Here is a 26,477-nt window from a genome sequence, read left to right on the forward strand (position 1 = left end):
CCTGCCTTCTTGTCTGTCTGTCAAGCCTGTCTGTGTATCTGTCTGCCTGCCTGCCTGTCCATCTGTCTCGGGCAGGCTTTTCTTGTCTTTCAGTCTGTCGAAAGCTCGCTGCTTTGAGTTCTGAGTATGCTGCTCCTCCAGAATTGAGGTTTTCAGCTCTCAGCACATTCCCATCTATAGGAAACAGCTGGCTCAACTTATAGCCTCCACAATCTGTTTGATTATACTGTAGCTGGAGTGGGGCCTGCCTGGGCCTTGTTTGGCAGTAAAGTGCTCTACAATATACTAATACAATTAAGTCTACACAAGTACAGCCCAGAATTGCAGTAAGAGTGCTCTACAAATGTTATAGTACAAAGTGAGTGTTGATATAGTTGAGTTGAACTGAAATGCTTTTAGAGCCCAAATACCAGTATGTAAAAGACAGTCAGTACCCAAGTGTCAATTCCATTGGACGAACTGTTAGTCTTGGCACACGTTTGATACTAGACCTAGCTGTACAACATTGTTACACAAATATGGAGCTAAACTGTAATGGTGTTCCAAGTTAAACCAAGCACCTGGGGGTCATTGCTTGTGTATGTGACCACCAGCTGGTTGAGTCGAGGTCCTCGGCTAGCACAGGCAAGTTGTTCCGGCAGCATCTGTTGACCCCAGTGTGTGTGTGTGTGTGTGTGTGTGTGTGTGTGTGTGTGTGTGTGTGTGTGTGTGTGTGTGTGTGTGTGTGTGTGTGTGTGTCCCACAGTGCAGAGCTGTAACGTCAGGTGTATGAACGGAGGCAGTTGCCAGGAAGACTCCTGCTCCTGTCAGAAGGGTTACACCGGCAATCACTGTGGACAGCGTGAGTATCTACTTCACTCAGCACTCCCCCGGCTAGTGTGTGTATGTGTGGCATGAGTGTGTGTGTGTGTTCGTGCGCGTGTGTGTTAGTTTCAGAACCCTAACACACCTCTTCCCCTCTCTTCTCTGCAGCTGTGTGTGAGAATGGTTGCCAGAACGGAGGGCGCTGTATTGGGCCCAACAGATGTGCCTGTGTCTACGGCTTCACTGGCCCGCAGTGCGAGAGAGGTAAGAGCCAGTATTTCCACTTCACTCCTACTGTAATCACACGGGTCTGCTCATAGGTGGCTACATAATCAACACGGGATCCTGGTTCATCCCATAACCCTTGTTTCTGCTCACAGACATTATCAACTGAGGAACAGACTGGAGATGCCAGAGGTATTCAACAACCTTGGAGGATAAATGGAAGTTGACACAGGAATGTTTCTTGATCTTTATTGTTAAAAAACAATGCGTTTGAAGTGTATGGTTGAAGGCTGTAGCCAAAATACTATTTTTTAAACTAAATACTATAGCCAAAATTATTTGGTATTTAACACTAAAGAAACCTTCTTCTATCAACATCCATTGGTTCTCAAGATTTATTGAAAACCTCTTACAGACAGACACATCACAACAGTGCCTCCCTCGGGCTCTGACTGAGAGACGACACATGACACCCAACTTTCTCATCACACACCAACCAGTACTGTGGACATTTGTGAGCCAGGACCTTTAAAGGCTTTGATCTACTGTATATATGAACTTCAGATCAGTCCAGATAAGGGGAACAGTGAAGGACAGCGTTTGATCTTGCCTGATGGAAAATTAGTCTTGGTCTTAGAAGTGAAAGTCCCCTCCAAGTACCAATGATGGGGAGTCGAGAGATTTCCTATTAAAGCATATATTAACTTCAAGTCTAGACATAGTGTGACTGTAGGATGACTTCATACAGTAAGTACAGACAGACAGACACGTGGGGGCTTAACCAGGGATTGTAATCTGGATTGTGTAGTGTTGTGGATAGTGAACTCCCTCTTGTAGAAACTACAGCTGAGATTAATGGTTAGGGGGAGGGGCTATGTCTCAGTGGGACTATGTCTCAGTATGATTTGGGTTCATGTCATTTCAATACAGTCAATTCTGGAGAAAAGTATCTGCGATTTTCTCCCCTAACCTCCCCCTGCTCTCCCCCATTCCCCTTTCTCTCTCCCCACTGCTCTCCCCCTGATCTCTCCCCTGGCCTCCCCCTGCTCTCCCCCATTCCCCCTGCTCTTCCCCCTGCTCTCTCCCCCCTGCTCTCCCCTTCACCCCTGCTCTCCCCCATTCCCCCTGCTCTTCCCCCTGCTCTCTCCCCCCTGCTCTCCCCTTCACCACTGCTCTCCCCCATTCCCCCTGCTCTTCCCCCTGCTCTCTCCCCCCTGCTCTCCCCTTCACCCCTGCTCTCCCCCATTCCCCCTGCTCTTGCCCCTGCTCTCTCCCCCCTGCTCTCCTCTTCACCCCTGCTCTCCCCCATTCCCCCTGCTCTTCCCCCTGCTCTCTCCCCCCTGCTCTCCCCTTCACCCCTGCTCTCCCTCACCCCCCCTACTCTCTCCCCTTTGCTCTCCCCCATTCCCCTTGCTCTCTCCCCACTGCTCTCCCCCCTGATCTCTCCCCTGGCCTCCACCTGCTCTCCCCCATTCCCCCTGCTCTTCCCCCTGCTCTCTCCCCCCTGCTCTCCCCTTCACCCCTGCTCTCCCCCATTCCCCCTGCTCTTCCCCCTGCTCTCTCCCCCCTGCTCTCCCCTTCACCCCTGCTCTCCCCCATTCCCCCTGCTCTTGCCCCTGCTCTCTCCCCCCTGCTCTCCCCTTCACCCCTGCTCTCCCTCACCCCCCCCCCTACTCTCTCCCCTTTGCTCTCCCCCATTCCCCTTGCTCTCTCCCCACTGCTCTCCCCCCTGATCTCTCCCCTGGCCTCCACCTGCTCTCCCCCATTCCCCCTGCTCTTCCCCCTGCTCTCTCCCCCCTGCTCTCCCCTTCACCCCTGCTCTCCCCCATTCCCCCTGCTCTTCCCCCTGCTCTCTCCCCCCTGCTCTCCCCTTCACCCCTGCTCTCCCTCACCCCCCCTACTCTCTCCCCTTTGCTCTCCCCCGTTCCCCCTGCTCTCTCCCCTCTACTCTCCCCCATCCCCCCTAAGCAACTTGGGTCTTGTTTTCTTGGAAAACACAACACTGGGGGAGAGGGAGCTTCGCAGACATCTGGCAATAAATAAAGTGCCCTTGGAATGACAGAAAAACGTTTCTTTGTGGAGTGCCGTGGACATTTCCTGACAAGGAGTGGAGCGAGGGAGGAGGGAGGGGCAGGAGGTAAAAGTCAAAATGGACTCCCCAGCTGTGTACACAGAGGCAGGCACAAACAGTCTCGTCTCTGTGCTAAGAGAAAAGGCAGACTACCGGACCCCAGCAGCCCTACTGTAAACCCCCCACCCACCGCCCCTGTGTGTGTGTGTGTGTGTGTGTGTGTGTGTGTGTGTGTGTTTGTGTGTGTGTGTGTGTGTGTGTGTGTGTGTGTGTGTGTGTGTGTGTGTGTGTGTGTGTGTGTGTGTGTGTGTGTGTGTGTGTGTGTGTGTCTGGTGCCAATCTGTCAGATCCCCTGCTGGCTCCTCACTGTGTCCTGTAAAAATATTACCCCGTCGGTCTTTCTCTCCGTCTTCGCTTGCCGTAGTTTGGAGGATGCTGTAAAACTGTTGCTCCATCTCCTCCTCAATCATCCACAGAGCATCTAGCCAAAGAAAGAAGATATGCTCTAATTCTCACATAAATACAGGACTTCCTTAAGACAACAGCCATCATCTCAGTGAGAATGTACATGTCATTATTAGTACTATCCTGTCCTGTGAAGGCTGTAAAGACGTCCACCTCGATAAACCTTTGACTCACGCTGCCCCAGGGTTTCATTTAGTGGTACTATGGTATTACTATACAACCAAGCCCAGAGGTGCTTTGACAGCACAGTATGGTTACAGTAGGTGTGCTGTTTTTCCCTGTTGACTTAATGTCTGTGAAATCTGCAGATATAATGGGTTTCTCTGGCGGGGTGTGGAGCCCAGGAGCAGTATTGGTGAAAGGTATGTGTGTGTGTGTTGCAGACAGTCTGGTTAAGGTAGAGTTACAGCGCAGACTGACAGCCACTCTGGCAACTCTCTAATCAGCTGAGTTTCCCATCCCTAATCTAACACTAACCCTCCAGCCTGCATCCTAACCACAGCTGCCTTCATCCCCAGTCTAACACTAACCCTCCAGCCTGCATCCTAACCACAGCTGCTTTCATCCCCAGTCTAACACTAACCCTCCAGCCTGCATCCTAACCACAGCTGCCTTCATCCCCAGTCTAACACTAACCCTCCAACCTGCATCCTAACCACAGCTGCCTTCATCCCCAGTCTAACACTAACCCTCCAGCCTGCAGTATGACCGTAACCCCAGCCTCCTCCAGCCCCAGCCTAACCCTCCAGCCCCAGCCTAACCCTCCAGCTTACAGAATAACCCTAACTCTAGACTCCTCCATCCTTAGCCTCCTCCATCACCAGCCTCCTCCATCCCCATCCTAACCCTCCAGTTTACAGAATAATCCCTAACTCTAGCCTCCTCCATCCTTAGCCTCCTCCATCCCCAGCCTAACCCTCCAGCTTACAGAATAACCCTAACTATAGCCTTCTCCATCCTTAGCCTCCTCCATCACCAGCCTCCTCCATTCCCAAACCTAACCCTCCAGTTTACAGAATAATCCCTAACTCTAGCCTCCTCCATCCTTAGCCTCCTCCATTACCAGCCTCCTCCATCCCCAGCCTAACCCTCCAGTTTACAGAATAATACCTAACTCTAGCCTCCTCCATCCTTAGCCTCCTCCATCACCAGCCTCCTCCATCCCCAGCCTAACCCTCCAGTTTACAGAATAACCCTAACTCTAGCCTCCTCCATCCCCAGCCTCCTCTATCACCAGCCCCCTCCATCCCCAGCCTAACCCTCCAGTTTACAGAATAACCCTTGCCTCCTCCATTCCTAGCCTCCTCCATCTCCAGCCTCCTCCATCACCAGCCTCCTCCATCCCCAGCCTAACCCTCCAGTTTACAGAATAACCCTAACTCTAGCCTCCTCCAGCCCCAGCCTTCTCCATCCCCAGCCCCTTCCATCCCCAGCCTAACCCTGCAGCCTACAGCCTAACCCCAGCCTCCTCCATCCCCAGTTCTCCTCCATCCCCAGCCTAACCCTCCAGCCTGCAGCCTAACCCCAGTCTGCAGCCTAACCGTAACCCTAGCCTCCCTAAACCTGCAGCCTAACCCTAACCCCAGCTTCCCCCAGCCTGTAGCCGTCCATTCTGCAGCCTGGAGATCCTAGCCCTTTCATTACGAAGCAGCTGTGTAAACGCTGACACGGGGAGTTGTTTTGCTCATGTGTTCAGTGATTCTCGTCCATTAACCAGGCTCAGATCCAATAGTGAACATTACTACTCTTATGGGCCCACACAGTCAGCCCAGCCCAGCTAAGGCCAGCCCAGCCCAGCTAAGGCCAGCCCAGCTAAGGCCAGCCCAGCCCAGCTAAGGCCAGCCCAGCCCAGCTAAGGCCAGCCCAGCCCAGCTAAGCCCAGCCCAGCCCAGCTAAGGCCAGCCCAGCCCAGCCCAGCTAAGGCCAGCCCAGCCCAGCTAAGGCCAGTCCAGCTAAGGCCAGCCCAGCCCAGCTAAGGCCAGCCCAGCCCAGCTAAGGCCAGCCCAGCCCAGCTAAGGCCAGCCCAGCTAAGGCCAGCCCAGCCCAGCTAAGGCCAGCCCAGCCCAGCTAAGGCCAGCCCAGCCCAGCTAAGCCCAGCCCAGCCCAGCTAAGGCCAGCCCAGCCCAGCTAAGGCCAGCCCAGCCCAAACAAACCAAGCGAAGAAAACACGGGAGAGCTGGTCCCATGATGACATCAGGCCGATGATGAGGAGATGGAAAGGGGGAAGTGTTGCTATTTCTGTCCCCCTCCTGTAGTCTGTCAACGGCTCCCCCAGTGGAAGGGAAGGATGGATTCAAGTGAGAAAAGTGTGACGTTTTTTGCTCCATAGAGACCGCATAGTGGGACATGCTGCCAGAAAGAGAGATCCGTGACTCTGTAATGAGTAGAGTACAGTAACTACCTCATCGTCATATTATGCCTTTTATGTCGTTTTAATGACATCGCCAAATGATGTTTTATGTGTCATTGGAAAAGTTAAAAACACACGCTGGCTTTTGAGTCCACTTTTCATAGTGGCACTAAATTTGGATTATTCTCCCTTAAAAAAATTGAAATTATTTGCCCTCAAAAAATGACCTCGTAAATTAATTTGTGAATGGTCCTAAGAGGCACAGTGAAGGACAGCCTTTGATCTGGCTTGATGGAAAATCAGTTGACGTCCTAGAAGTGAGAGTCCCCACAATGTACCAATGATGGAGAGTCCAGAGACTTTAAGCCTGGGTGCCTGACTGTTTCTCCAATCAGTAATGCCACATGGTTGCCTTGCCAAACAACACTGTGACAAGATGACTGAAGCAGAATCAGACTTGAACCCAGGATAAGTCCATTTTGTTCTGAATTAGAGTATAAATTGTTTTTAGAATGAACTTGAGATGATAAGTAATTGTATCTGTGGAAAGAAAATAATTGCCAGACAGACATTGAAAGAGTGATAACAGACCCTAAAGTACTCTTTTAATGGGTTAGCAAGAATTGGGTTGTGTCGGTACTGAGGCCTCTGTGTTCACTTAAGTTTCCACAGTCGTGTGTGTCCTGCATATTTACCCACAGTGGTGGTTTCTCCTTCAAAGAATGTTATCCATTAACTTAGCAGTCAGGCAACACAGCTTTCTGGTGCCAAAAGCCAATTTAATATCACTGGAGAGAGATTGTTATCCTGCGTTTAAGCTTATCTCTCTCACTTTCCCTAAACCTCCCAGTCTCCCACAGTCTCAAAGCAGGGGTTACACAGGGAAGCATTCTAGTGTATCATCACGTTTGGGTGAGTGTCGTAAGGAAGGGTTCAGCCTCTTACAGCCACTTCCAGCTGAAGGGGAAGTAGATTTAAGGGCCGGATGATAATGCTGTTCACAACAGTAACAGAAACACCACAATGTATGTGGACACCTGCTCGTCAAACATCTCATTCCACAATCATGGGCTTTAATCATGGTCCCCTCTTTGTTGCTATAACAGCCTCACTCTTCTGGGAATGTTTTCCACTAGATGTTGGAACATTGCTTCAGGGACTTGCTTCCATTCAGCCACAAGAGCTGTTCAATGGAGTTGAGGTCAGGACTCAGGCCAGTCAAGTTCTTCCACACCGATCTCGACAAACCATTTCTGTATGGACCTCGCTTTGTGCATGGGGCATTGTCATGCTGAAACAGGAAAGAGCCCTCCCCAAACTGTTGCTACAAAGTTGGAAGCACAGAATCATCTAGAATGTCATTGTATGCTGTAGCGTTAAGATTTCCCTTTACTGGAACTAAGGAGCCTGAACCATGAAAAACAGCCCCAAACCATCATTCCTCCTCCGCCAAACTTTACAGTTGGCACTATGCATTCAGGCAGATGGCGTTTTCCTGGCAACCGCCAAACTCAGATTCGTGAAGTGTGATGGTGAAGCGTGAATAATCACTCCAGAGAATGTGTTTCTACTGCTCCAGAAACCAATGGCGGTGAGCTTTACACCACTCCAGCTGACACTTGGCATTGTGCATGGTGATCTTAGGCTTGTGTGCGGCTGCTCGGCCATGGAAACCTATTTCATGAAGCTCCCGACAAACAGTTCTTGTGCTGACGTTGCTTCCAGAGGCAGTTTGGAACTCAGTAGTGAGTGTTGCAACCGAGGACAGACGATTTTTACGCACAATGCGCTTCAGCACTCGGCCGTCCCGTTCTGTGAGCTTGTAGCGCCTACCACTTTGCAGCTGAACCGTTGTTTCTCCTAGATGTTTCTACTTCACAATAACAGCACTTACAGTTGACTGCAGCTCTAGCAGGTCTGAAATTTGACGAACTGACTTGTTGTAAAAGTGGCATCCTATGACGGTGCCACGATTTTTTTCAGCAACGGGTGTGGCTGAAATAGTCAAATCTACTCATTTGAAGGGGTATCCACATACTTTTGTATATATAGTGTAGCTACTATACACACATTTGAGGAGTTTAGATGCGTGCACACATACAAAAGTAGCCACAAATACATACATGTACACACACACACACACATACAGTTCAGAATGCTCATATCGTTGGGAGGATGTGTAGGACACTGGAGATACCTGGAAAGGATACAGATGTGGCTAAATATGGAGGCGTGTTGGTGAAAGGCAGAATACAGAAGAGGAGGTTCCGGTGAATGTTTTTGATCTATTGAGCAATTTGAACTGTAATCAGACCAAATTGTTGAATGTTGTTGACTTCTGCCAGTACCTCCTTATACCCCATTCCCATTCCTAACTCTTCTGGCCCTGGAATGTTCATGTTTCCTGATCATAGTCCACACACACACACTTGCATGGCCTCTTGCATGGCCTGCCTGTCTGGTTCTGAGTCAGTCGGATCTTGTGGCGTTGAGACATAGAGACCTTGGCGTGGCAATTGTTATTCAGTCCATTAAAAGAGCGAACTCTCTGATCGCTCCAGTCTTTTGTTTGGCCTGGCCTGGCCTGGCGGGCGGGCGTTTGCACACAGACAGACAGGGCTCTGCTGAACTTGGCTGTAGCCTCCAGCAGTCGACTAAAGCTCTTCTGAAAGGTTTGGCCATGGGAAAGCCCAGGCGCCTCCTCACTTTCAGGGCCTCACTGCTGATCAAAGGAATGGCAGCCGGACAGGGATAAATCCACAGCTTTCACTTTCTTTCTCTCTCTCTCTTTATTTCTTTCTTTAAATTTTAAATGTCTCCCTTCCAAGTCATCTCATACCTTTTGCATGAACAGCTTCCCTATACTGTAGCGCTCAATAAAGGTCATTGGTTCTCGTTCATTTCCACCACTAAGTTCTACACTCTTAAAAAAGAAGGTGCTATCTAGAACCAAAAAGGGTTATTTGGCTGTCCCCAAGAGATCCCTTTGAAGAACCCTTTTGGTTCCAGGTAGAACCCTATTAGGTTCCATGAAGAACCCTTTCCACAACCCTTTTTTCTAAGAGTGTACTGAAATCGTTGATTAGATCAAAACCAGATCAAAGCATGACGGACATAAAGGATTGGACCATATGAGTCCAGCTAGTGTGAGTATTCTGATTTACATGAGTTTTTAATGTGTTGACTGGGAGAAGAGTAGAGGAGAGGCCGTGTTTGTTAGTGGGGGGTTGTGGATGTAGTCCAGAGTGATTCAGAGTTCCCATTGGACACATCTGGACCAGGGCTGACCAGGCCAAATTAATCCTGCCCAGATGGCGGGGATCGCCCCAGTGGGTCTCTGCCACTGGGAGGGGGACAATCTTGTCCAGGCAAGATGGTCAGGTCATGGGTGTGAGCAGGAGAGGAGAGGGGACAGTTAGAAGTTGCTGGGTGCTCTGTCCTCTCTCTCTCACTCTTTCTGCTTTCTGCTGCTCTCTCATTTTCAGTCTGGGCTGGCTGTGATTGACCTTTATTTTAGTTTTAGCACCAGGGAGTTATAAGAGCAGCGCGACCACAATAATCTGCCCTATCTCTCTGTACATCTCCTTTAGAACTCAAGAGGATCAACTTAAACCACTTCTCCAGGGTTTATGTTAGTTACATTCCTCCTGACAGTGCCTCTCAGACCCTGTATTCTATTTCATTCTCCATCTACAGTACCTCTAATGAATGCTGTATTAGCTTTGGCGCCACTACTGGAGTTAATAAGGCCTTTCCACCACACCAGAAGCCATCATTAGGCCCGTTTGAGTTTTATTACGTGCGATTGAATGGAACTCATATTGCTCAAATGGTTTCAGCATGAGTTCATTGTGTTTGATTCGTGAAGTGCGGTTAACAAGATTATGTTGCTGCGGTCGTTGCCTGGCGAGCAGCGCAGCAAGGTGGCCATTGAAGTCTGAGGACATTGTGTTCTTCTAATTACTTTGTTTCCACACAGTGACACACTGTATCTGTGTTAGTACAGTACAGTCCGAGAGGTTACAAATGTTGTTGGTACGGTCGTGATAGCTTCACCACGGTCCACCAGACCTTTAGACCAGCTTCAGACCTGAGGCTGGACCGAGAATGTTTGTCATGGGAAGGTTGTTGTTGATGGGAACCAGCACTAAATGGGTCTCCCATTATATAATGTAGTTATCCCATTAGACAAAGGAATAGGAGAATCCACTTTTCAACGCATTTCCGGACCAAAGTCTCTAACCAGGAACGAGCAGCAGCGTACATTTAGTCAAATAGGTTAAAGACGAGGGAAGTAAATAAATTCACCCAGACAGTGCCTGCTCTGACTTAGGCCCCAATATCTCCTACTGCAACATTTAAATGCTACTAAAGGGTGTTCTTACATATTTAGTGTATATTTATATTTAATTCAAAAACACTTCAAATTCAATGAAACGTAGCTAGCAGAATTGTGAAATAGACTTGGCTTTCAGTTATACAGAACATTCAGAAGGCCATTTTGAAGAAGTGAAACAAGAAAATGGCTGACTATTTCTCTCTCATAAGGCAGCCCTCCGCACCTCTGATTTAGAGGCGTTGGGGTAATATACGGAAGACACATTTCAGTTGAATGCATTCAGTTGTACAACTGACTAGGTATCCTGCTTTCTCCTTATCTCCCACTAGACTACAGGACCGGGCCCTGCTTTACGCAGGTCAACAACCAGATGTGCCAGGGCCAGCTGAGTGGCATTGTGTGCACCAAGACCCTGTGCTGTGCCACCATTGGACGGGCATGGGGACACCCCTGTGAGATGTGCCCTGCACAGCCTCACCCCTGTCGCCGAGGCTTCATCCCCAACATCCGCAGTGGAGCGTGCCAGGGTAAGAAGCACAGACACACACACACACACATGCATTTTTACACTTGCATATAAACACACCTGGATGATCTTCAGTCTAATAAACTCAACAAGTGAGTCACGCACAAACACACTCACCCTCCTCATCACAAACACTATAACCATTACTTGATCTGTCATCATAAGCAACCAAACTCCTGCAGCCTGCAACCACCACCCATACAGAGAGACCAACACACACACACACACACACAGAGAGAGAGAGAGATGGAGAGAGAAAGAGAGAGCTGAGATACACATCAAAGCCAGAGAAAGAGAGGAGAGTTCTCATTTCATCGCTACATGAACTGAAGTTCACCTTCCTTCATCAACATTCCAGCAGCAGACCCAGGCCAGTGTCTGTGTAAATAAAGGCTGTTCTCTCTCTCTTCATTGTCTGGCCCCTCCCTGCCTCCACACTACCCACCGGGTTTCAACATTGTTTGTCAGCGTATTGTGACGTGTAATCTACGTGGAAAATACATTGGATTTGAAAAACTGTTGTTTTGAGGGTGAAATTTCAACCACATGTTTGTCATCACCTTGTATAAAAGTTGTTGAATTTATACATTTGAAACAATATCAGATTTTCAATGTTATATCCACTATTAAAAAAAACTATCTGAACCCAGGGTTCAACTAAAAATAGACAATACATATAGTCCTAGGGCTTCTTCAAGTTAATCATTAATATGATGGATTCACGTCTCCATCTCAACCAAAAATCTAAGTAAATGATTTAACTTTGATTCTTGGTTGAGATGGAGACGTGAATCCAACATATAAATGATTAATTTCCGGACAAACTGGAATTTGTTGACAACCAAACACAATTCATTATCACTTTTTGCAATACAGTACATAGCATATTAACAAATGATATGTTGTATTCACGTCTCCAACTAAACCAAAATGAAAAGTGAAAGAATGAGACTAAACTTTATTTAAAGTTTGATTGGATTAGGTCCTATTCTTTCAATTAGATTGTTGGTTGAAATGGAAGCATAAATCCAGCATATCAATTATTCATTTGTTTGTAGACAAACGGGAATTGTGTATCCACAAATCATTTATATGTTGGATTCACATATCCATCTCAACCAGAAAAAGTTTAAGAATAAGACTAAAGCTAATCAAACTTTCAGTGGCTCAGATAAAGATATATTTGGTTGCGTTGTCAACCAAACACAATTCAACAATATTTTTGTAATACGGTAAATAAAAATATAAAGCTAAAATGAAGGGTTACAAATGAATGTAAAAGTAGTTATTCAACCTTAAGTTTGGTAACACATCCATGGCTACATTTTGAGGTTTGCCTAATGTAACTATAAATGTCTTATGTTCAAGATGCAAAGGTTTCAGGTCTGAGGAGAGCTTCACAATCTGCGCAGAATATTGAACCACATTGATCACTTGCACTATGTACTTTGAATGTAATCTCAACTGCAATCCAAGTCATTTGGTTGTGCTATTAGATAAAACAGTGATAACACGTAGAAATACAACATATCTGACATTGTATTCCCATTTGAACTTTGTTGTGCTTTTAGATGGTTGAAAGCATAGTGATAACACATTGGTAATTCAACAAACTTCTGGCTGTCTCTTTGAGTGTGTGAATAAAGGTTGAAATCTCATTGATCAGCGTCTCATCCAAATATTCCCCACATTTCCATGTTAAAATGAGGTGGGTAGGCTCCATAAAGTCCAACCAGATGAAGCACTGAGGCTGTATCAGTAGATGACATGTACACTCTTAGCAAAAAGGGTTCCAAAAGGGTTCTTTGGCTGTCCCCATAGGATAACCATTTTTAGCTCCAGGTAGAACCCCTTTGTGTTCCAGGTAGAAATAACCCTTCTGGGTTCCATGTAGAAATAACCCTTCTGGGTTCCATGTAGAACCCTCTGTAGAAAGGGTTCTAACTGTACCTAAAAAGGGTTCTGCTATGGGGACAGCCAAAAAACCCTTCAAGGTTCTAGATAGCACCTTTTTTCTAAGAGTGTAGAGGTAGCGTGCCCTCTTATGAAACACAGCGTCTCACCCCCCAGCAATGTTCAAACGACCCTCCATGGACTGGAGCCTCTTCCTCTTTGTTGAGATTTTAATAGGACATGTCTAGCCAACACCTTCACCTCATGATAATGGATTGCCTTTATGTAATGTTTTACAAAGGGGGACACTTACCAGCTAGCACATTTGGTTCCTTGGGAGATGTGGGAACATATGTTTTTGGTTTCACTTTGGCTGTATGTGAAAATGTTCCTGTTCTTGGGACGTTTGTTTTTAGGTTACAGGGAGGTTCTGAGAACATTTTACTCTCGTTCTTTGAAGGTTTTCCTGGGAGGTTTTATTAACGCTCTGAGGTTATTTGGGTGTTTTTAAATAACTTCCTTAATACTTTCAATAAGACTGCTATCTTATTTGGGGTTAACTTTTTTTAAATAGGACCCTTGGACATTTATTTTCTTAGGCAATAACCTAAGAATAATGTTTTATTTCTGAGGCTTCATGTCCATTAGTGGGAAATCTTGTGGGAATTTGTGTAATGGGTGCGTGTTGGTGGCAGGGAAGTCAGGTGCAGGAGAATCGAACTTGGTATAAACGGAGTTGTTTAATCAGTGCTTCACAAAACTCCAAAACCAAAATTACAAATAATAAAAATGTGTAATTTTGGGACCAGTCATCATGCCGAAACCGGATTAGATAAAGCTAGATAAATCAGAGTTAAATGACAAAAAGATGATATTCACAATGTCACTAAGCAAAAAACAAACTAGCTACTACAATGTCAAAACATTATTTTATCATGAGTTCAGTACCATTTGCCTGATTTTGCAGACCCACGACTAGGGTGTATCGTCATTAGCTAGCTAGCTAACGTTCATATGCTAGCCAGCGTTAGCTACCTAGCTAGCAAGCTCTAGTCTAGTCCAATGGAAAGTGATGCATCCCTGGCTAGCTAGATGACCAGTGGTGACAGTGAGGTCCGTGTATGAGATTCAAGGCCCTAATAAGTACCATCGTGCAGAAATAACAAAGAAAATACAGTTTGATGATATAGCTATGTTAGCTAGTAAAGTATAATTTAAAGAAGATGCAAACTAGCTTTGCATGCATGGTAGGATCATTGTTGTCAAAAATGGTAGACCCTCTAGTGTTGTCAACATTTCAACCAGGACGGACTGTCCTATGGGACGCAAAAATGCCGGCACATACACAGATACAGCTCTCATGCAATGCAGTCACTACACATTAATTCACATAGCCATGAGCGAGCATGTTGTGAAGTTTAAAGTAGCTAGATGTGCCATCTCCATGAACTAGCTATACATCTTGCTGTCACAAAAAAAATGCATACAACAAAATATCACTCAATACATTGCATATTGGTCCACAATTCCTCTGACATTTGGCTCGTAGTTCTGGCACAGGAACGAAGTGAAGACAGTTTTCAGGGACCTACCAGATCACAAAAACAGTGAGCAGAGAGGGGGAGATAAAAATAATGGTTAGGGAGAAATCAACCATAAGACCACTAGGTGTCATCGTATACAGACAGATCAAATTGATTTCAGCAGTACTTGATAGAGTCCACTGGTGTAAAATCTCTCTATTGCATAAGATTTGTATATTAACATATCTGGGACATTTTGGAGAACACTTCTTATTTCATATAAAAAAATATATAAATATTTTTTGTGGTATCCAATTGGTAGTTAAAGTCTTGTCTCATTGCTGCAACTCCCGTACGGACTCAGGAAAGGTAGAGAGCCATGCATCCTCTGAAACACAACCCATCACTGCATCTCAGCGTCACTACAGACACCCTGGTTTGAATCCAGACTATATCAGAACTGGCCGTGATAGGGAGTCCCTTAGGGCGGCGCACAACTGGCCCAGGGTCGCCGGTGTAGGCCGTCATTGTAAATAAGAATTTGTTCTTAATTGGCTTGCCTAGTAAAAAAATAAAATTTAACTAGGCAAGTCAGTTAAGAACAAATTCTTATTTACGATGACAACCTAGGAACTGTGGGTGAACAACAGATTCTTACCATGTCAGCTCAGGGATTTGACCTAGCAACCTTTTGGTTACTGGCCCAATGCTCTAACCACCAGTGTGTTGGAGTAAACACCTTGCAACCATGTCAGCATACATGCACCCAACCCACCACAGGAGTCACTAGAGCACAATGGGACAAGGACACCCCATGGGTGACTGGTTGTTATAGAGCCTGGACTTGAACCAGGATCATCTAGTGGCACAGCTAGCACTGTGATGCAGTGCCTTAGACCACTGCGCCTCAGAAAACACTTCTGTTAGACACATACATACCACAGGAGGTTGGTAGTACCTTAAATGGTATCAAATACATCAAACACGTGGTTTCCTTGTGTTTGAAGCCATTCCATTCACTCCATTCCAGACAGATATTTAATTTCAGAATTATTTATAATTAAGTTAGGGTCAGGGATAAGGGTTTGTTTAAGGTAAGGGTTAAGGTAAGGTCAGTTTTAGATGTGGCTAGTCGTTTTGCAAGTCAGCAGTGTCCTCTAAAGTGCATGTTGAGTGTTGACACATTCTCAGTAAGGTGTGCTGAGAGACACATTTTATACAAAAGCTTTTGCACACATTCTAATGAAAAATAGCTGTAAAGAACTGAACAACTGAAAAAGAAATACGATCCTGAAACAGCAGTTAGGCTTTCAAACTTCACTCTGCACACCTTTGAATTACCGATGTGACTGGGCGCCTTGGGGTTTTGTCAACGTTGTTTCTACTTCATTACCATGAATAGACGTTGAATTGACGTATGTGCTCAGTGGATTATTTGTTCGCTTTGGCCACAGGACAAAAAGCAAGAAAACAATTGATGCTCAAACTAAATCATACCTCAGATGTGCCCTTAAGACACTTCAAAAACCAAAGTATTCCTAAAATATCCAAAGCTGATTCAAGTTATTACACATGGTACACATTGTACATTCAGCAGACATTGTACATTCAACTCTGAGTCAAATCATTCATTACACACAATTATTGCTAAATGAATAGGCCTGGCCACAGACATGACTGTATGACAGTTATAGCTTAATAAAATCCTTCCTTCCTGATAGCTTTTCTGTTATAGCATTTTTTATCTGAAAAGTCATGTTCTCTCACTGAGCCTCTATCAGTCTGCCTTTATATACAATACACACCAAGGAAGTCACCTATTCTCCAGAAAGCCCCCCAAAAAGTCCTGTTGGAACCAGTTCAAAGCACACATGCACATGAATCCCAATGTAAGGAAAGCATTCCAGACATCATGGGTTTGGATGCTCTTGCCGCCGCTGGCAGTCGGCGCTCCTCAACATGAGAGCACATTTTCAGGCTTTGTTAAAAAGGAATAGAGGTCGAAGGTATTCACATGATTAGAAACAGACTGAGTTTGTGTGTGTGTGTGTGTGTGTGTGTGTGTGTGTGTGTGTGTGTGTGTGTGTGTGTGTGTGTGTGTGTGTGTGTGTGTGTGTGTGTGTGTGTGTGTGTGTGTGTGTGTGTGTGTGTGTGTGTGTGGGGTGAGAGAGAGAGGGGGTATAAATCTTGGTTGCTTGGCTGGATACTGGTAAGGTGTGCCAACTTCCCTCTCTGAGACTGGTGCAGAGTTAGATGACCAGGTGTGTGTGCACGTCTCTGCCCACACGTAGTGTTTCTATGTCCATGTCTTCATACCATCCAGACACATACCAGTCTCAGCACATATTCACATACCCAGACGAACCCCTCTAGACACACTGAGGGGTCTGTCAATGTGTTTCCACTGAAGATGATGAAATGCCAACACCTCTTCCTGGCTATCGTGGCCAGACTGTGAGCTAACAAAGTGTAAATGTGTGAAGAGGGGAGGAAGATGAGGTGATAAATGACTTTTCCCTCTCATTAAGCCAGTTTAAAGAAGACACTGTTTTGTGTTTCCTGGTTACGGTGTCCACTGTCCAATCAAAACCCTACGCATACAGTTCCGTCATCTTTACTCACGGCATGATAGAAAACATACGTGTACATGAACCCACTCCCTGCTCAAACAAGGGCTACAGTCTGGACTGGTCTTGGTTCCTAGGTGGCTGTGCCCTGTTCTGTCCTGCTGTGCCCCTGTAAACTGGTTTTAATGCTGCAACAAAAACTCCTGAAAAGCGTATTTTAGCCATATGACCGATCATGATTGGTTGTGGTACAGTGATGTAATGTTTATACCTACTTCCCTTTAAAATCTAAGACACTGTATATCACAGAGCTTAAAATCCACATTTATTTCAACCACATTTATAGACTCCATTTGATTCAAGGTTAGTGGGTGGGCAGTAAAGCTTCAGAAGATTCTTCACTCGTTAAGAGCAGACTCAGAGTACTTAAACAGCATCTCTTAAAGCAACTCGTGTTAAGTACTGCTTATTTGTGCTAATGGTCTCCATTCTTCTTCCCTCCCTCTATCCCTATCCTTTTCTCTTCCTCTCTTTCTCTCCCTCAATTTCCCACCCTCTCCCCCTCTCCCTTCTCTAGATGTGGATGAGTGTCAGGCCATCCCTGGGCTGTGTGCAGGAGGTAACTGTATCAACACAGTGGGCTCCTATGAGTGTAAATGTCCCGCGGGCCATCGCCAGAGTGACACCAGCCACAAGTGTGAAGGTGAGTTACACACAGCTCTCTCACTTAACCCCTGTAGTAATACCATATTATTATTCACATGATATAACAAACTGGAATGTATTACTTACACTGAATTCATGTAATGGAAAACATATTGGTCATCATTTTAGTAGGCTTAGCTAACTGAACTCAGTGCCTCAGTTAAGAATTAGAGGAAGGATTTTGAATTGTGAGCATAGTTTTGTTTTGTTTTGTTTTTTGCCTGGGTTTTGTTATGCACTATTATCAGTGTTTTGAATACTTTTGCCAGACAGTCAGTGGCGATTAGCTTCTGTGGTTATCTGGTCACTGATATGGAAATCCACACACACACACACAGACACACACAGACACACACACACACGCACACACACACACACACACACACACACACACACACACACACACACACACACACACACACACACACACACACACACACACTCCAGTTAAGGGTCGCATTGCTATGTGTTGATTGGGTGGAATTTAAACAATGCATAATGAAGACAGACAGGCTGAGGCACTTTGCAAGGTGGGGGCTGTAGACCTTGGATGGGTTCCTAGTCTTTGGGGAGGTTGGAAAGAGCTCCGGGACTGTTTCAGCCAGAGGTATTTCACCCACTTAACTACACTGTCTGATGTGCTGTCTAGGAGTATAGTTGTGTGCACTTTGTTTTCCCCTCTACCTGCCAATCACTATTCTCAGTCCAGGTAGTGGCTCATAGGAACTTGTACTCTAACATCATACTGTACCATACAAGTACATACCAAAGTAGTATACTATACCTTAAAACCTCACAACAGTTTAGCTTCAATCTGGAGATTGCATGCCTAACTCACTGTCCCACGCATACCTCTCATTGACATCAATGTAATGTGTCCCTTATATTACCCAAAGTCTGAATTACAGTACGCACACACATCTCATGTTAGGATTGAGTCCTTATTAAACCAGCCCAGCAGGAGAGAAGGAGTACATAAACGCTGACTCAGCAGGGTTATGGTGTATAAACCGTGTATAAACCATCCCCTTGCTCCTCTCAGGTAGAGAGGGGCATTGTAATAATCAATGACCTTAGGGACTCATTAAGTCTAGGGTTTTGTGATAGCAAATTCATCAGGCACCCTCTCATAATCAGAACACAACTTGAGTGCGATAAAAATAGTCTACATTGAATTTTTACTATGACGTCTGCAGTGCATGACTGAACGAACCAAGTCTCTGACCCGGGGAAAGAACATTTAAAAGTCCCGCCTCTTGGCATCGGATACATTTTCATGCAGGTTTCAAGCTAATTTCCTAAAGTTCTACACATTTTGGCAGAGAGAAAACTTCTCAGTTTTAAAGCTTAAAATGCAGTGAGTGCATTTATGTACAAAAATAACATTTGGGGGAAATAGTTTTGAGTTGAAAAATATATAATTGTACTGTGGATACCAATATCCCTGTGAGTCTTCCAGGCCCATGTTGCCCAGGGTTAGGAACATAAATTGCAGATGAATAATATTACTTTGTATTGTTTTCACAATTGAAACTTATTCAACTTATGGGGTGGCAGGGTAGCCTAGTGGTCTGAGCGTTGTCCCCGAGCTGACAAGGTACATATCTGTCGTTCTGCCCCTGAACAGGCAGTTAACCCAATGTTCCTAGGCCGCCATTGAAAAGAAGAATTTGTTCTTAACTGACTTGCCTAGTTAAATAAAGGTACAATTCCATGGATCCCTTTGCCAAAAGTTGTTTAATCTGTTGTTAGTAATGCCTTCGGAAAGTATTCAGACCCCTTAACTTTTTCCACATTTTGTTACGTTTCAGCCTTATTCTAAAATGTATTAAATATAATGTTTATCTTAGCAATCTACACACAATACCTCATAATGACAAAGCGAAAACTGTTTTTTAGATTTTTTTGCAAATGTATAAAAAATAAAAACAGAAATAGCTTATTTACATAAGTATTCAGACCGTTTGCTATGCGACTCGAAATTGAGTTCAGGTGCATCCTGTTTCCATTGATCATCCTTGAGATGTTTCTACAACTTGATTGGAGTCCACCTGTGGCAAATTAAATTGATTGGACATGATTTGGAAAGGCACACACCTGTCTATATAAGGTCCAACAGTTGACAGTGCATCTTAGAGCAAAAACCAAGCCATGAGGTCGAAGGAATTGTCCATAGAGCTCCGAGACAGGATTGTGTCGAGGCACAGACCTAGAGAAGGGTACCAACATTTCTGCAGCTTTGAAGGTCCCCAAGAACACATTGGCCTCCATCATTCTTAAATGGAAGATGTTTGGAACCACCAAGACTCTTCCTAGAGCTGGCCGCCCGGCCAAACTGAGCAATCAGGGTAGAAGGACCTTGGTCAGGGAGGTGACCAAGAACCTGTTGATCACTCTGAATTCCTCTGTGGAGATGGGAGAACCTTCTAGAAGGACAACCATCTCTGCAGCACTCCACGAATCAGGCCTTTCTGGTAGAGTGGACAGACGGAAGCCACTCCTCAGTAAAAGGCACACAACAGCCTGCTTGGAGTTGCCAAAAGGCACCTAACGACTCTCAGACCATGAGAAACAAGATTCTCTAGTCTGATGAAACCAAGATTGAACTCCATGACCTGAATGCCAAGCGCCACGTCTAGAGGAAACCTGGCACCATCCCTACGGTGAAGCATGGTGGTGGCAGCATCATACTGTGGGGATGTTTTTCAGCGGCAGGGACTGGGAGACTAGTTAGGATCGAGGCAAAGATGAATGGAGAAGAGTACAGAGAGATCCTTGATGAAAACCTGCTCCAGAGCACTCAGAGCGTCAGACTGAGGCAAACATTCACCTTCCAACAGGACAACAACCCTAAGCACACAGCCAAGACAACGCAGGAGTGGCTTTGGGACAAGTCTCTGAATGTCCTTGAGTGGCCCAGCCAGAGCCCAGACTTGAACCCGGTCAAACATCTCTGGAGAGATCTGAAAATAGCTGTGCAGCTGCACTCCCCATCCAACATGATAGAGCTTGAGAGGATCTGCAGAGAAGAATAGGAGAAACTCCCCAAATAAATGTGTGCCATGCTTGTAGGGTCATACCCAAGAAGACTCGACGCTGCCGAAGGTGTTTCAAAAAAGTACTGAGTAAAGGGTCTGAATAAATATATATTTTGAATGAATTAGCAAAAATGTCTAAAAACTTGTTTTGCTTTGTCATTATGGGGTATGGTGTGTGTAGACTGATGAGGGAAAAAAACAATTTCATAAATTTTACGATACGGCTGTAACGTAACAAAATGTGGGAAAAGTCAAGGGGTCTGAATACTTTCCGAAGTAATAATATACTCTTGTTATATATTCTGGCCACGGACCTCCGCAGACCCCACTTTGAGAACTCTTGCGTTAAGTGATAGTGCAGAGCATGACCAATATTAGGTCCTTTACCCACCTCACTCCTCACCCAGTCAGTTCCAGAAGAGGCTGGTGGGAGGAGCTAAAGGAGGACGGGCTCATTGTAATGGCTGGAAGGGAATGAATGCATTTTTTGAACAGGGCCTGGGTGTCCAGTAACAGATGTAGAGAGAGAGATCAGCTGGGGGATATCAGTAGACCCTGAGGGTCAATGAAGGGTTAGAAACAGTCATATACCTGGAAGAAACTCAAAATAAAATAAAATAAAAATGTATTGGTTGCATACTCAGTTTAGCAGATGTTATAGCAGTTGCCGCTAAATGCTTATGATAAGTGCACAAATAATTTTACAAATATGTATTTAAAGATTCACTATGCAGAAATCGCTCCACCATTTCCGGGTTGCTAAAATTAGAATAATTTGCCTAATTTCAGTTTATGTGACAAAACAAGCAAGTATAGTCTACTGAATCATTGTACCATCTAAACCTCTGGTAAAAATATTTTCAATAACCAAAAATATTGTATTTTCAGGAGTTTGAAGCTGGTGTACAAACCCGAAAGTAAAAGACTAAACTTAAAACGGGAAGCATAGAAATAGCGTACATAGAACATATATACCACTTCTTAGAATTGCTTTCAATGAGAATGACAGATCTATAACTCACATTCTATGTGAATTTTGTCAGGTCGCCCAAAAAGTTACATATTGCAGCTTTAAAAAACTAAACCAGTTATGTAACCCAAATAGCACTGTAACAGTAATCCAAATGCCATCTATACGTATATACACCGGATGAATTTACACAAGGTATACTAAGAATAATATGGTCAGCAGTAGATATATTACCGTGAGCTATATCAAGAATCTAGTATATAGTGCTATATGTAACAGTATAGACTTTATGTCCATCCCCTCGCCCCGACCTGGGCGCGAACCAGGGACGCTCTGCACACGTCAACAGTCACCCTAGAAGCATCGTTACCCATCGCTCCACAAAAGCCGCAGCCCTTGCAGAGCAAGGGGAACCACTACTTCAAGGTCTCAGAGCAAGTGACGTCACCGATTGAAAAGCCACTAGCGCGCACCCCCGCTAACTAGCTAGCCATTTCACATCGGCTACACATACATATGCTGTGTGTATAAGCAGTGTAACTAAAATGCTATGTACATTAGCAGAAGTATTAGAGTGAGCTATGTCAATAATACCGTATTTAAATACACAGTACAAAACCCCATAGCAAAATGGATAGAATTGCAGGAAATTAGCTTCCGGACCAGATTCCAGAATATAAATATATACACTACCGTTCAAAAGTTTGGGGTCACTTAGAAATATCCTTGTTGTTGCACCTTTTTTTGTCCATTAAAATAACATCAAATTGATCAGAAATATAGTGTAGACATTGTTCATGTTGTAAATGACTATTGTAGCTGGAAACGGCAGATTTTTATGGAATATCTACATTATCAGCAACCATCACTCCTGTGTTCCAATGGCACGTTGTGTTAGCTAATCCAAGTTTATCATTTTAAAAGGCTAATTGATCATTAGAAAACTCTTTTGCAATTATGTTAGCACAGCTGAAAACTGTTGTCCTGATTAAAGAAGCAATAAAACTGGCCTTCTTTAGACTAGTTGAGTATCTGGAGCATCAGCATTTGTGGGTTCGATTACAGGCTCAAAATGGCCAGAAACAAATAACTTTCTTCTGAAACTCGTCAGTCTGTTCTGGTTCTGAGAAATTAAAGTATTCCATGCGAGAAATTGCCAAGAACTGAAGATCTCATACAACGCTGTGTACTACTCTCTTCACAGAACAGTGCAAACTGGCTCTAACCAGAAAAGAAAGAGGTGTGAGAGGCCACGGTGTCAAATTAGTTGGTCATGTGATGGCGGCTGTCCTATCACAGTCCCACTGAAATGCTGGATTGTGCTATGGTCTTATGATGACTGGAGGCCTATTGTCTGGACAAGCAGGAGAGGTGACCTATGCCCTGTAGTCTTTGAAGCCTGGTGGAGTGAGAGGCAGCGTATGGGGGTGGAGGTCCTTGAAGGTTAAGTAATTACAGCCCCAAGCCTGAGGCTCCGTACGTGGGCTTTGCTTGGGCCAAGGTGGGGGTTGGATGGTGGATGGGGCAGCTTTTAGGGAACATTGTGTTTGAACTTAAGTGGGGCAGTCAGTTTTAGTTTCAAAACATCAAGCATTCCATAGCCCATTAAAGGGTAGAGAATACTGAGTTGAACCATCCATAACTGTGAATGTCCAGATACCTCAAATAGCACAGCTCTGAGATTGAGCGATTCAAACCCCATTTTGTTCGGTTAAGACATCACAGACCACCATCTGTTTTCCAAAGGGAAAATGGGTTTCAAAATGCCTTCCAAGTTTATGCACCAACATGGCCTCATGTTCCTGTGGAGCTAGCCTTGGAGCTGTTAACATGTCAGGGAGGTAGTTCTTCTAGGCCAAAGCAATCGACCTGATTTCATAGTTGTTGTTGTTTTTTCCTTTCGTTTTTTGCCCCCTCATTTTCCTTCGATAAATACAGACTACTGGCCCAGGACCAGCTGTTAGCGCTAGAACAAAGAAACACTTACAGAGCAGAGATGATTTTAGTGTTATATATAAGGACCTCCCCATAGCGTCGAACACTTATACATGTAGATACACACACATACTGTACAGACTGCAATATGGCAATATGGCAGTCGTGCCAACATATCTCATCAGCCACCTGGTAGAAGGGACTTTGTGGATCTGAGGCTCTTTCCCCTGTTGCCTCCATCATCCTCCAAATCCCACCAACATCAGCCGCCTCAGAGCGCAACTGATCTTTGTTTGGGAACACACACACACACCAAAGCATGCAACAGGCTGACCAGCCTGACAACGAGCCATCCTCAGTTTGGAAAGTGACAGATGAGTCTGATGTTCAAGAGGTGGACATTGAGGAGGTCCAGGAAAAAGACATAGAAGCCTGAGAGGAAGACAACCAAAGCTTTAGTTTCTACACTATCATTTTACAGATGTATGTTGAAAACGTTTTTGGGAGATGCGATGGATCATTGGGGATCATTCAATATTCCCCAGTGAAATCATCCCATGTGAAGAGTCAACTCATTTAATTAAAGTTCGATTCGTAACTAAAGCGTTTTTTTTATTTGAAGGATTGGAAGGATTTATTCATTTGCAATTATGTCTACTTATGATAAGGTAATAGGTGTATTTTTCTGTCTCCATATGATATGGTAAATATATCCAATGCAAAGAACATTACATTTAATTGGTAATAATATTAATTTGCATATATTTCCGTTAATTCCCATATATTCCCGTTAATTCCCACAGAAAGTTTCCACCTCTGAATATTCCCCAAAATGTGCAACCCTAACACACACACACGCATACTGTACAGACATACACAGTTACACACACACACACCCACACACACACATATACACTTTCTCACACATGCAGAGACCGACACACACACAGCTCTCCATGTCTGAGCTGTGTAAAGTCTGCTCCTATTCAGAGGGAATGCTGACGCCACGTTTATTTTCATACTTTTTTATATATGACTTGAGGATAACCTTTTACCACTGCAGTCAGACAATAGTCAGCAGGGGACCCAGTGGCTCTTAACTTTCCACTGTGTGCATCATCACACACACACACAGCCCAATAGACAGCGTTCATGCATACCCGCCAACTACTCACACACATTTACGGCATGCCACCACATGTCTCACACACCACGGTATACACACACGCATGCTGTAATTTGACCAAATAAAGATAAGTGGTAGCACGTCATAAAAACCCAATGCCGTCTGGAAGCTCATAGCAGTGAGAGGCCTTTTCATGTGTAAGGTAATATACTGTAATACACCACACAGAGGAGTAGACCCTGCCAAGTCCTGGCTAACTCACACACATACAAACATACACACAGGCGTGTGCACACACACGTAAACACACACACACACTAGCTCTTTACTGCTGACTCCCAGGTCTAATGTAATCTCTCTGGGGCAGCTGAATTTCTCTCATGGTGTGTGTGGGAAAAACTCACCATTTAAAACTCTTAAAATCCACCACAGTTATGAAGTCCACTGAGGTGTGTTGGACATTGATAAATGTAGACCAGTGTGAAATAAAGTCATTTGGCAGAAAATGAACCTAGACATTTTCCATTTGATCGCCTCCTACTTTCAGACCTGGACTCAGGTTGTCTTGACTGAGTCTGGCGGTAGGTCCTGCTCTTGTCTGTAGAGTTATTATGAATAGTGATTATTTCAGGCCCTCAAGTGCATTTTGACAGATGAGATATCATCCACTTCTTCAACTATTTTAGATAGATCCAAAGACTTTGAACAGCTGCTATCAAGGAAAAGCAATTCTTCCAAACAATGCCTGTGACAGGGTTTTGATTTACTGTGTGTGATGGAGCTCAGTGGATGCTATAACTCCAATGATCTAAGTGTTTGTGTGTGTGTTTCAGATATTGACGAGTGCAGCACTATCCCAGGTGTGTGTGACGGAGGTGAATGCACCAACACAGCCGGTAGCTACGTCTGCACCTGTCCCCGTGGTTACATCACAAGCACTGACGGTGCCAGATGTGTAGGTGAGTTACCACTGCCCCCTCCAAACACACCCACCCCCTCTCTCCTTCCCCTTCCTGTTAGCCACTGACTGCTCACATCTGGACTTCTCCCTCCTGTCCTCCTGTGACTAGTGTTCTGATGAGTCAAGAAGTTCTGCAGCAGGTCTTGACTGCTGTTCTGTTATAACATTTAGCATTAGCACCTCTGACTCACACCCTGAAACACTACCAGGTGTTAATGTAGAGAGCCTGCAATCACCAGCAACTCGTATCAAAATGGCCACCAGAGCGCTGGTTCTGTTGCTTTTAAACAGCGTCCGAATGGGAGTCCAATAACTGTCCTTCATTCAAGGCCCCGCTCGTAACTGTCCTTCATTCAAGGCCCCGCTCATAACTGTCCTTCATTCAAAGCCCCGCTCATAACTGTCGTTCATTCAAGGCCCCGCTCATAACTGTCGTTCATTCAAGGCCCCGCTCATAACTGTCGTTCATTCAAGGCCCTGCTCATAACTGTCCTTCATTCAAGGCCCCGCTCATAACTGTCCTTCATTCAAGGCCCCGCTCATAGCTGTCCTTCATTCAAGGCCCCATAGATGTCCTTCATTCAAGGCCCCGCTCATAACTGTCCTTCATTCAAGGCCCCGCTCATAACTGTCCTTCATTCAAAGCCCCGCTCATAACTGTCGTTCATTCAAGGCCCTGCTCATAACTGTCCTTCATTCAAGGCCCCGCTCATAACTGTCCTTCATTCAAGGCCCCGCTCATAGCTGTCCTTCATTCAAGGCCCCATAGATGTCCTTCATTCAAGGCCCCGCTCATAACTGTCCTTCATTCAAGGCCCCGCTCATAACTGTCCTTCATTCAAGGCCCCGCTCATAACTGTCCTTCATTCAAGGCCCCGCTCATAACTGTCCTTCATTCAAGGCCCCGCTCATAACTGTCCTTCATTCAAAGCCCCGCTCATAACTGTCGTTCATTCAAGGCCCCGCTCATAACTGTCGT

The 26,477-nt window shown here is 45.1% G+C and overlaps 1 protein-coding gene across 2 annotated transcripts in view; it reads left to right on the forward strand.

Annotated features, from left to right (window-relative positions):
* Window positions 1-26,477, forward strand: part of LOC110532018 (fibrillin-2-like) — a 116,104-nt gene that overhangs the window by 23,668 nt on the left and 65,959 nt on the right. For both annotated transcript variants that reach the window (XM_036965331.1, XM_036965390.1), the window contains exons 5-9: window positions 746-841; window positions 973-1,068; window positions 10,584-10,781; window positions 17,341-17,466; window positions 25,371-25,496. In XM_036965331.1, the coding sequence (XP_036821226.1) occupies window positions 746-841; window positions 973-1,068; window positions 10,584-10,781; window positions 17,341-17,466; window positions 25,371-25,496 (642 nt within the window). The remainder of the gene's footprint in view (window positions 1-745; window positions 842-972; window positions 1,069-10,583; window positions 10,782-17,340; window positions 17,467-25,370; window positions 25,497-26,477) is intronic.

This window comes from Oncorhynchus mykiss, chromosome 1 (assembly GCF_013265735.2).
Source record: "Oncorhynchus mykiss isolate Arlee chromosome 1, USDA_OmykA_1.1, whole genome shotgun sequence".
NCBI lineage: Eukaryota > Metazoa > Chordata > Actinopteri > Salmoniformes > Salmonidae > Oncorhynchus > Oncorhynchus mykiss.